Genomic DNA, 13003 nt, shown 5'->3' on the forward strand with positions numbered 1-13003 from the left:
TGAGGCCATTTTAGCAAGCCTGTCATCTCTTCACTTTCAATTAGGACTGTGGGAGCCACAATTTTTTTATGGCTTAGAAAACTCGTTTCCTCACTTTGCTGTAGTCCTGGACAAATGTTTATGGCTCAGAAAATGGACATTCTGCCTTTGCTTAGTCTTGAGCACCTTCACTTTGGCTTCCTAATTACTTAACCAGCCAAGCAAGATATACACAGATATATATGGAATGGTTTGGTTTATATGATGGGAAGGATGGGATGCTGTGATTTAACTTCTTAGTTGGAAGCAGTATGAATTGTGTCTAGATGTGCTGTGAGCTGGTAGAGCTATGCTATAGGGCATGTGTGGGGAAGCTTTGGCCCTCCAGATGTTGCTGAATTACAAGTCCCATCATACCAGGGCATTGGCCATGCTGGCTGGAGCTGATGGGAGATGTAGTTCAGCAACACCTGGAGGGCCAAAGCTTCCCAACCCCTACAATAGGGCTTAGCACATTATATAGGCCTTGTTTTATGCGAGTTCCTAGATTATTAATATGTAACCCTTCTGCCAGAGCCTCTGAATTCCTGTGGTTTGCCTACTCCTATACCCCCTTCTACTTTCCCCACAGCAGCACATTAATCCATGTCACCTCAAGAAAATATCTTGGAGAAAAGCAGCTGCTGTTCATCAGCAATTTGTCCTTCCTTCCCATCTCTGGCAGCAGCAACTCCAAGCATATCTGCTGTCCCTCACATCCAACTTAGTTTAAAAGGCAACATCTTCAAGGGCTGATGGTCATTTGAGGACTTCCTCGTTTTCCTTAAAGTGTCTCGATGCAGAGGCCTCTCTGTGTGAGGCCTGGGGCAACTGTTCCTTTCCAAAGACCTAGGTGAGTTTTCTTCTTCACTGCCTTCTTGCAAAGACAATTATGTGTCTGCCTTTTCTCCTCTGCTTTTCTAGCTGCATTTGCTTTTCACCAGAGGAAGGAAGCCATATGCAATTTACCTTAACAACCTAAGAAGGCATAGGGTGGGAAAGGGAGTCCACTAACTTAGCACTCTACTGCTGCTATAGTTGGTCCAGCTGCACAGAGGCGGGAAGGAATATGGCACTAGAATGTCCTATTGTTGATGTTATGTGCCTTCAAGTCGATTACGACTTATGGCGACCCTATGAATCAGCAACCTCCAATTGCATCTTTTGTAAACCACCGTGCTCAGATCTTGTAAGTTCAGGTCTGTGGCTTCCTTTATGGAATCAGTCCTTTTCTTGTTTGGCCTTCCCCTTTTTCTACTCCCTTCTGATTTTTCCCAGCAATATTGTCTTTTCTGGTGAATCATGTCTTCTCATTATGTGTCCAAAGTATGATAACCTCCGTTTCTGGTTTAATTTGTTCTAACACCCAATTATTTGTCTTTTTCATGGCCCATGGTATCTGCAAAGCTCTCCTCCAACACCACATTTCAAATGAGTTGATTTTTTTCTTATCCACTTTTTTTTACTGTCCAACTTTCACATCCATACATAGAGATCAGGAACACCATAGGCTGAATGATCCCGAGTTTGGTGTTCAGTGCTGCATCTTTGAATATGGTATGCTCTGAGAGTATGGTATCCTCTGCATATCTCAAATTATTGATATTTCTCCCTCCAATTTTCACACCTCCTTCTTCTTGGTCCAATCCTGCTTTTCGTATTATATGTTCTGCCTATAGATTAAACAAATAGGGTGATAAAATACACTCCTGTCTCACACCCTTTCCGATTGGGAACCAATCGGTTTCTCCGTATTCTGTCCTTACAGTAGCCTCTTGTCCAGAGTATAGGTTGCACATCAGATGCTGTGGCACCACCCCATTTCTTTTAACGCCTTCCACAGTTTTTCATGATCCACATAATCAAAAGTTTTGCTGTAATCTATAAAGCACAGGGTGATTTTCTTCTGAAATTCCTTGGTCCTCTGTATTATCCAACATGTTTGCGATATGATCTCTGGTACCTCTTCACTTTCTGAATCCAGCTTGGACATCTGACATTTCTCACTCCATATATAGTAAGAGCCTTTGCTGTAGAATCTTGAGCATTACTTTCCTTGCATGGGATATTAAGGCAATAGTTCGATAATTACTGCCCTTTCTTTGGAATTGGGATATATATTGAACATTTCCTGTCTGTGGGCCATTGTTTAGTTTTCCATATGTGTTAACAAATGTTTGTCAACATTTGGAGAGATTCACTTTCAGTAACTTGTATCAACTCCTCTCACTTTTTCTTGCTTACTCTCTCCATCAAGAAAGGAAAGAAGGAAGAGCATCATGTTACAGTTTAGATCAGGACATAATCCACTGATAGGTCCTGAGCAATCAATTGAAGACCAGTTAAAATACACATACACAACACACACACACACACACACAGTGATGGTAAGTGTGGAAGGCTCAGATCCACACCGTATTTTGTTTTGTAAATAAATTTGAACCCGCACATAACATGTGACCTACATAACTGAGATGCTACGATTTCTATTTTGTGTCTGTTTCTCCTTACCTCAGTACAACATGTCTCAGGAGAAGCAACCCTCAGTCCTATTGAAATCAATGGGAGGTAAGTGGGTGCTTAGGAGATTCAAAGAGGCATCCCTAAAATTTTCTGACTTGCCCAATTGTTATGAAATCTCTTCCAGGATCAGTAAGGAATACTTTGGGAACATCATCATGAAAGCAGCCCACTATGTAGACTGGATTTGTTGGGCTGCACTAGCCCCATTTTAGGATGTATAAAACTCCAAAGATTCAAATTAAAATGAACAAAGGTGATCACTGAGCCCACTACTGCACAAGAGCACGCAAACTTTTGAGATACACAGAACTGTTCTCTTGTGTGTGGGGTGTGTGTCTCTCATTATTATCAACAAAGAATAATGAACTGCTGGAGATCCCATATCACATTTAGATGTGCCAAATCACACCTCCTCCTGAAAAATGTCCAGTGTGTGACACAATCCAAGTTTCAGCCTTGACATTTGTTTGGGTTTGTTCATTTAAAAAAATTAAAGATACATATTTGTATCCATTCTCAATAGTTTTAAATAATAAAGCACAATCATATCAATGTCTACCCACAATCATGTCCCACTGAGTTAACTGGGGCTTACTCCCATATAATTGAAGACAGGATTATGCCTTAGGCTGCAATTCTATGCACACTTACCCGGGAGTAAGTCCCAGTGAACTGCATAGACATTTATATATGATTCCACTGTTACTAAAGTATCCTCAACAGTTTGAAATAATTGCTTACTCACTCAAGTATCCATAGAAAACAAAGCAATGGTTTTAATAAAACTTGCCTGGGCCTTGTTCAAAGACTTTCCCATGATTAGAACTTTATCAGCAGCAAAGAGAGAATGCTTACTGAACTCTTAACAAAATCAAATAACTTACCCAATGAACCATTCTTGCTTTTGGGAACATCAGCACTCTGGGATGATGGATTGCTGTCCTTCTCCGGGTTAGCTGACCTTCTCCATTTTCTGATAAGAAAAAAGGAGGGAGAAGAATCCTGCATCATCACTTCTAGTTACCCCCTTCACTGAAACTTCTTTCATTAAACCACATTCAAGCTGCGTTCTTCCCACCAGAATGTGGATTTCTTTATAAAGCACTCTATTTCAAATATAGAGTTTTTAATTTAGGCCCGTTCTTGAACCAACCTTGATCTTGCTTCCATTAAAGATAAAGATTTTGGGAGGGGGGAACAAAACAGCTTCTTTATGGCAAGGCTGGGATGATAATAAAGAAACATCTTGCTTATTTCTCTTGTTCAGATAACAATGCCCTTTCTCATAGTCTGTAGGGTGACGCAAAAAGCGAATAGGACGAAGTCCAAGGCTGCTGATCCAGCACAATATAATACTACAAGAGTGCAGCAAAAGCACCCAGTATGTTGATGGTGTTACAGTTTAGGGCACTGCAAGTGCCTGTGTTTATCTCAGCAGAGTTTCCTAGAAGTGAGCATGATGAGAGACTAGAGAGTGGCAACTATAACCACAACCGCATCCACACTGATAAAACCAGGAGCCCTTTGCAACCATAAGACATCAACAGAAGCTTAAAATGTGGGCCATGAGGTGTTCAGGGTGATATACATAAAGTAATAAACAAAATAGCACAGCGCTAGAGATGCTTGTTCATGTGGCAAAGATGAAAACGGAACTTTATAAAAGTTGCAGTCTAAATTAATCGTACATGCACACCTGCCTTCTTATTGATATAAGAAAAGAAACAAGTAATACTTTGGCCAAATCTTTTTTTTTTTTTCAATAATTTTTATTCAGATTTTCATAAAACATACAAGACAAAATCATAAAACATTCAAAGACAAAAAACAAAATCAAAAATAGTTAAACAAAAAGAAAAAAAGAAAAAAAAAATAAATAAAAAATAAAGAGTAAAATATTGACTTCCCATTTGTCAAAGATCAAATCAGTTATAAGTCTATAATATATAACAATCCTGTCTCTTAAGTCATATTATAAAATCACTTTCCTCCAGTAGTTATCTTACTTAATCATCAAATCTCATAAACATTACTTTATTCTTTCCACAAAAAGTCAAAGAGAGGTTTCAATTCTTTAAGAAATATATCTATCAATTTTTTTTTTCCAGATAAGCATATCGATTAATCCATCTCATTACTAATTATGATAATCTTATTGTCATAACCATAGTCAAAATAAACATTTCAATTAATCCATCACATCAGAATCTGTTAGGTTCAATAATTTCAGTAGCCATTGTTCTATTATCTCTATTAGTTCCATTTTCCATCTTCCATCTTCAGTAGTCTTGTTAAGTCCAGTAATTTCAATATCCAATCTTCCATTATCAGTATTCCATAATAATCTTGCTGTCAAAGCCATAGTCATATAGTAAGAGTCTGATGGGAATTACCTCTATCCCAAATATTTTCTTGCCATCCATTCTGAATAGGTTGCTGAAATACTGCTGTAAAATCATATCTCTGTTCTTTTTTTCAAAATACACTGGGTCATCTCTTAAAAGTTTTTCCATTGTCACATGGCTGCAGTTAATTCCATAGATTTTCTCTATATTGGGCTCCATCACATCATTCCAGTCCAGAAGATTATCCATGCCATTGATAACTTTATCTCTAGAATCTTCATTCATTTCTTCAGAGATAACATTGAGTTCCAAACAATAGATTTTATTTCTAAAGTCCATAGACTCCAAATCTTGTTCCTGTTCCACGTTGGTTCCAATCTCCGGGATCTCCTCTCTCACAGGGACCCCTATTCCAGTCTCCAGGGTCTCCTCTCTCACAGGGACATACTTTGGCCAAATCTTAAGGATGGGCTGAAACATGGGTAAGGAACCTCAGGCTCAGGGACTGAATATGGCCCCCCAGGGCTCTCTATCTGTTGCTCAGGAATCTCCTGAGGCTCCTCCCCAGGTCAAACTTCCACTCCCCAGGTCCTCCTCTTCACAGGCCCTGCTCCATGCCCTCCTTGGATATACTTGTATGTTTGGAATGTGTCCTAGAATGTGATAACACCTCCTGCTTGCCTGGAGGGAGGATGGAGAGATGTGTGTGTTTGCTTGTGTGCATACAACCCTCTGGATTTTGTGTGGCTAGAATATAGCTTACTGTGCAAAGGTAAGTGTGAGGAGGTGCCAGCTGAGGTGTGTGCATGCTCTGCCCACCCAGGCCACCATTCAGGGGGAGGGTACGGCCAGAGAGGCAGAGCACGGCTCAATACATGGCTGTGAGCAACTGATCTTGAAGGTTACAGATGGTAGGCCACTGTAGCGTACTAGATCCATGAGCCTGCACTGTGAGGGAACTGAGTGCAAGGCAAGTGTGGAATTTATTTACCTGGTAAGTGGAGTGAAGTTAACTCCCTAAATAGAGGGACAGAATTGTGAAGGGTTCTGTAACTAAAAAGGGGCAGACCAACTTGATAAGTGGGGGTGCCCTTTGATGAGAAGAGTCCTGAATGTTCTCCTAGAGGAATAAAGAACTCATCAGAAGCCCTCAGTGAATTATAAGATGGTTTGGAGGTTCTGATGGCACAATGAGCCTAAAACAAAACCCTTCTACTGAAGGGAAATCAGTCAGTAATCTCACAGTAAAAGTGACATCTATTGCTCCACCAACGTTTTGCTCCTGGCCCCACTGAACTATGTCTCTGGTCTCTCCCACTATTGATATGCAAGCTCTGGAAGGTTGCCCACAGCAGAATGCAGCCTTTGGACTGAAAAAGACTCTCCACTTTAAAACTTCATGAGACGTGTTCATAAAATTTAAGTTTGTGTGTGGGGCAATTTGGGAGACTTCAACTCATAAACATAATTCCTCACTAGGGTTGCCAGGTTCATGGCCTGATACTGATCCTTTATCTTTAGGAGAAGAGAAAGTTAGCCAAGTGCAGGTGTTCTTACAACACTGTAATGGGAAAAACCACAAGGTGGAATTCTCCCTTCCCCCTGCACAACTTTTAAAGATACAGAAGACCTCTTGCAGGACGGGCCTGGCAACCAAGACGTCTTCTGTATCTTTAAAGGTTGTGCAGGGGGAAGGGAGAATTCCACCTTGTGGTTTTTCCCATTACAGTGTTGCAAGAACACCTGCACTTGGCTGACTTTCTCTTCTCCTAAAGATACAGGATCAGTCTCAGGCCAGGAACCTGGCAACTCTATTCCTCACCTATCATATTTCCTCACCTTTCTCTTTCAAGACTTACAGGAATTTTTCAAAAATCCTGTCCAAGACAATTACTTGAATAAGACCATCCTAGATTACACTGCATGGGGAATGCACACAGCAAAATTAATGTCAGCAATGTGGTGGCCCTCCATTGTCTTTGTTGAACACGATCAGTGCGATCCTAGATAGGGGTGCTAGATATGGAGAATGGCTGTAGCTCAGTGCTAGAGTATCTGCTTTGCACGCAGAAGGTCCCCGGTTTGATCCCTAGCATCTCCAGGTAGGGTTGGGCTTATCCCCTGTCTGAAACCCTGGAGAGACACTACCAGCCAGCCTACATAATAGTACTAGATGAACCAATGGTTTGACTCAGCTTCCTTTGTTCCTGTGAGTGGTCGATGTCAACATATTTCAAAATCTCAAGTTTCAAAGGCAGAAGATCCTTGGTAAAATTCATCCCAGCCTAACAATAGCCTAGATCCCACTGAGATGGTAAAGCTTTGCCTAAGTCAGGGATGGAGAACCTGTGGCCCTCCAGATATTGTTGGACCAGAACTTTCCTCACCATTTGCCACACTCGCTGGGGCTAATGGAACTGGAGCTCAACAACACTTGGAGAGCCACAGGTTCCTCATCACTGGTCTAGGACTCTAGGACCATGTCAAACTGCAGGCAGGGCTAACATTAGTGAATGCTCCTTCATTAAATGTATATACATATATATATATATCTGTTTACATTTTTTTTAAAAGTACATTTTAGGGAGAAATGTTCTAGCCCAGCCTTCTACATGGCATGGTAGTTTTCTTGGAGAGTTTTGTGTGTGCGTTTGGAGGTGTATTCAGTCACGTAAATCTTCACCCGCAATCTAAAGAGGTATGTTCCATCACAGATTTTCCACCTCTGTGAGAACTAGGCCAATGTCACCTCCATTTTCCTCATTTTTAATTAGCAGTGTTCATAAATACTTCAGTAAGGATTGGGCATTCTACTTGTGTAATAAGGCAACTTCCTTCCTTACCTGTTTATGGATGATATACCATTTAGTTTGGGTAGCAGGTCTTCAGGTGTATACGGTGTGCTTTTGCATCTGGCATCTGAGCTACAAAGCACAGTTTGAAGAAATGGGAAAAATCCTGCACTAGGGAGGTTCCGGGGGGCGAGATAACCTGGACAGAATGAAAGAGAAAGGTGTAAGCTGGTATGATATGGTGGCATGTCAGTGAAAAACTACTATGAGGCTTCATGTTTTTATATAAAGTTTCTGATAATAAAGAGAAATAGAACAGAACCAGACATAGATCAGAAATAAAGATTTTGACAGAAAATCTAAAGACAAAGAAAGGCAATCTTTATTTTCAGCAGTCAATGCCAAGGGCAGAAGTAAACAAAGAATCCTTGTGCAGATGGTCAACTAGATCAAGGGGATCACACACCCTGCCCCTGCCCCTGTTCTCCATGCATTCACAGCTCCACCTAGACAGGGACCTGCAGCTTAGGACCCCTAGGATCCATAACCTGATTAAGTGAACGGAACCAATTAAGTGCGTCATGAGCCAACCAACATTTGAGATTCTCTTTTCCTTCTTGCCTTGCTTTTGCCCACTTTTTTTAACCCAATGCTGCAATGTTTCCCTCACTATGAGCACCTAAGGTGCCGAGACAAGTATTAATCCAAAGTCATCAAAATCTGTGTCTTTATCATTAATATTTTAAAGGTGAGTCAGTCCCAACTGCATGCAAATCAAGGTGTGGTGGTATGATTTAAAGTGCACATGAGGTATGTGGGTGTACATGCTGAATCTAATCTATTCACCACTCTTTCTTCTGCAATCCATCCCCTAGCCTGGTTCACTTTTGGTACTGAAAACTGACCGGGAAAAAAGCAATAAGATAGGAATGAGTTCACACATGCAGCCCACTGCTGTTCCCTTCTTTGCACTTTAAATCACACCCTCATAATCTGCTTTGCGCACAATTAGGGTAGACTCATGTTTGAAGATTCAGGTCTGCTGCCATTACATTTAGTTTCACCTAGTTTACATGCAGTGGATAAAGTAGATAAAGAAAATATTTTCTTCCTCTCTCATAACACTAGAAGTCGTGGACATCCAATGAAGCTGAATGTTGGAAGACTGAGGGCAGGCAAAAAAAAGTACTTTTTCACACAGCATGTAGCTAAACTATGGGATCAACTCCTACATGTTGGTGGTGATGACCACCAACTTGGATGGCTCCTTAAAAGAGGATTAGACAAATTCATGGAGAGTAAGGTAATCAATGGCTAATAGCCACTATGGTTGTGTTCTACCTCCACTGTTGAAGGCACTATGTCTCTGAATACCAGTTGCTGGGAATTATGGGGGGAGGGAGCACTGTTGTGCTCAGATTCCACTTATGGGCTTCTCTTGTGCATCTGGTTGGCCAATGTGAGAACAGAGGGCAGTATCCAACACACTCATTCCAAGTGTGTTGGATACCACCCAGAGTGCTGGATTAAATGGGCATTTGGTCTTATCCAGCAGACTCTTCTAATGTTCATAGAGACTGCAGCTAGAAACTACATGTTTTACTTCTCCACAGTGCCGGTAATACAAGGGAGAGGACTTCTTAACTATTTTAGCCCAATATGTTGAAACTGCAAAGGGAATCAACCTACAGATGACTGCTGGATAGCAAAGCAGCAGTGATTACACCATGGCCTTCCTGTTTGAGTTGGGGGTTCTGATGTAGCAAAGTGACACTGCATGTTAAAATGGCAAAGCAGCTAATTAGAGCATCCTTAGGTCAGAGCATCAACTGTATGCAAAGGAGCTCAGAGACAGGAGACACAAAAATAAATATGTTTTTACTTTTTTCCCCCCTACTGGTGATTACAGCAATGTGAAACCATGGGTGTTCGCTATTTATATCATGCAAGGTATAATAAGGTTTATTTATTAAATCATTTGTACCCCACCTTTCTGCCACTAAGGCAGCCCCATGGCAGCTTCCAACTGAAAAATGTATAAATAGAATAAAGAAGTCGAGTAATATAATAACTGTACCCAACAAAGTAAAGCAGAGAGCATCAAATAAGCAAGAACCGGAACAGCAGCAGTGACAGAGTATAAAACCAGGTGATTTTTTTTTTTAAGTAAAGCACCCAAATGGCAGGGCAATTAAAAAGACAAAACAACTCCAGGCAAATTAAAAGTTTGGCAAAAGAAAAATTAAAAACTTTCACTGCTCTCCTAAAATTCAAAAGAGAAGGGTAGGGAATAAGAAGCAAGCTCATTTAGGAGTATATCAATCTTGGATTCTCACAGTGCAAAACTAAGTAAGCCCCACTGGGTTCAATGGAGCTCACTGTCTTGTAAGAATGTTTAGGTTTACAGCCTAAGGCTGGAATCCTAAGTATCCTGTGGAGTAAATAAGACAGCCTTTACAAAGGAGAATCCTGAAGATGCTTTTGGCCCAACCCTACTTTGCTGGAGCCAAGATATCCCACATTCATCCTGTGAAGATGAAATACACCTCTTTCACTAGCAATGGTAAATGTTACAAGAGACAATAGTTTCTGGCGTCTTTCCAAGAATGAAAGCAGCATTGGTTTGGGACAGCCTTCCTCACTCAGATGCCCTCCAGATGTTTTGGACTATAAGCAGCATGGCCAATAGTCAGTCATAATGGGAGCTATCATCCAAAACATCAGCAGGTTGAGGAAGGCTGGCTTCAGAGGAAAATACAGCTGCTTCTGAGTCACTTTGAGCACACCGACTATGGCTTTTGTTACAGTCTTTGATCACAAATTTTTATTTTTAAAGGGCATGTTTATAATTATTTGAACATTCACAAATTTTACATTTGATTTGTTTAAGGGAATCTAGTGACAAAGGATTCTTTGTCTTCCCAACTTTAAGCTAGCAAACAAGAAGTCAAGAGGCTTTAGTAGTTCCTTGATTATATTTTTTATGAGCACCAACAAAAACACCGGCCCTCCTCCTTAGCACCATCACTCACTACCCGCACTACCCAATTGAATTCAGATTCCCAGTTTACTTGTCATACTCAAACTCCTTCACTGATATTTCCTCCCACTGCACCTCACTCACACCAAGTGCTTCCTCCTGCACAAAGTTTCTCATGCTTCCCAGAAGGTCAGGTGCTCCTGCTTGGAGGATGAGAACACAAAACGCTGCTCACTCCTCCATGCTTCAACATCCAATGATTTCAGGATCTACTTCCTAATATGTAGCATGACAAATCTCAGAAATCAAGACTGGATATCAATGAAGGATAAAAATAAAATTGGCAAAACTGAGCACTCAAACATATGTGCTTGGCATTGCAAATCATTTTCTTTAAGCCCATTTCACAAGCCCTTCACAATGAGTCTTAGGGTCCAGTTGTCAGTGAGCCAGCACATCTGTCTCTAGGCTGTACTATTTTAAACTGCAGGTAGAGATTCACATGATTTAATTTTTTTAAACCTGCATACAGAAAACTAACACATCAAGGAGAAGGGTTTAAAAAAATGGAAATGGCCTGCCTTCAAGTCGATCCCGACTTATGGCGACCCTATGAATAGGGTTTTCATGGTAAGCAGTATTCGGAGGGGGTTTACCATTGCCTTCCTCTGAGGCTGAGAGGCAGTGACTGGCCCAAGGTCACCCAGTCAGCTTCATGGCTGTGTGGGGATTTGAACCCTGGTCTCTCAGGTTGTAGTCCAACACTCTAACCACTATGCCACACTAGCTCTCGGAGAAGGGTTAGCCTAGGTTTATTCCTAACATGATCATTTTCTATGTGTAGACATTTTTTATGGAGAAGATTTCTACTGGTAGGCTGAAGTGGTACAATCCAGACACAGGTTTACTTCTTCCGTGAGAAAAAGGCCCTGGCGTTGCATTGCATTGTGTAGTATTCAGGGCTGGCAGAGTGAGCCAGCCACCTCAGGAAGCTGATTGTGGGTATCATGCAAGAGTAGCAACTTGATAGTTCTTTAATGTAAAATTATTTTATGTCCAGGGTGAGGGGCTGTTGGGATTTTCTATCTCAGGACCCACCTGGACTGGTGTTTTGTTACAGCTGAGTTCTGCAACATGTTCTTGACACAATAATTGTGTATTAGTAGTGGCTATATTCTGCTTTATTAGTTGTGTGATGCTTCCCAATGATGCCATATTATTGCTGTCCAGAGGAGCTATAGTGCAACAAAAAGCAGGACAAAAAACAGAGAGAACATTTGTGGTATAAAAAGTTACAGGATTTCATCAGGAAGTTATAGGATGTGCACTAATTGGAAATGAAGCTGTATGAATGCCCCCAAAACATTTGCAGGCACAACCATATTGAAAGTGGGGTTGCATATGACTGGCCTGATAGCATCATGAGCACAAAACATAATGAATGTGCAATAAAAAGGATGTCTGGAGGGGCTGTTAGGCACCCAAATAAGTGTCTGATGCTTTTTGGATATTTTCAACTATGCTTTTTCCCTGTTTCTTGTTTTACTATGGTTTTATTCTGCTGCTGTTTTTATTCTGTCTTATATAAAAAGGGCAGGTGCAAAGTATATGATATGATTTGTTATTAGACAGTGTGTATATGAATATTGTAAATTAATTAAATAACCTTAGGCAGCCTTGAGTACTATGAACCTTGACCTTTTGAAGGGAGGGGTGCCATTTGCTGTTCTGCCTCACACAAGAAATGTCTTGGGTCACTGCTTTGGTAACATCCATTAAATGAACAATTATCCATTTAAATTACTGTTTCTTAGGATTCCTTGTTTAGATACTATTTCTATGAGTACAGCTCACATGTAGAACAAGGAGAATTATGAACAAAAGGCAACTTGTCTCCTCTGAGATTATAAATGTAGAATTGTTACGTTATAGTTTATTTCTATGCTGCCTTTTGCCAAAAAAGGAAACAACCCATCTGAGGCAGATTTGGGATTCTTGACCAGCTCATTCTTTCTGTCCACATTTTAAGGATTGGAAATAGGTGTAAAATGTTTCTGACAGCTTATACAAAATGTTCTAATTATAAGGTAGAGTTCAGGACCATTTAGGTCTACCTGTATCTCTCTCATGACCAGATATGTTTTCCTACTCATGCTGCCTTGTCAGTCCTAACATACCCCATACCACATGCCATCACATAACTTGTTGGCCAAAAATTCCAAAATAAAAATTATTCTGCAACATTCATTATGGTGATTAATTTTGACTGTGAATTTGTATTTATTCAGTACAGAGCTGGGGGGCAGGTTGATGAAAGGCAGGAACTGACATATGATCGGAACTTA

At 40.7% G+C, this 13003-nt stretch overlaps 1 protein-coding gene across 1 annotated transcript in view; it reads right to left on the minus strand.

Annotated features, from left to right (window-relative positions):
- Window positions 1–13003, minus strand: part of ABCA12 (ATP binding cassette subfamily A member 12) — a 176381-nt gene that overhangs the window by 138370 nt on the left and 25008 nt on the right. The window contains exons 3-4 of the mRNA XM_061607702.1: window positions 7730–7877; window positions 3426–3514 (exon numbers count right to left, since the gene is read on the minus strand). Of these exons, the coding sequence (XP_061463686.1) occupies window positions 3426–3514; window positions 7730–7877 (237 nt within the window). The remainder of the gene's footprint in view (window positions 1–3425; window positions 3515–7729; window positions 7878–13003) is intronic.

This window comes from Rhineura floridana, chromosome 2 (assembly GCF_030035675.1).
Source record: "Rhineura floridana isolate rRhiFlo1 chromosome 2, rRhiFlo1.hap2, whole genome shotgun sequence".
Lineage (NCBI taxonomy): Eukaryota > Metazoa > Chordata > Lepidosauria > Squamata > Rhineuridae > Rhineura > Rhineura floridana.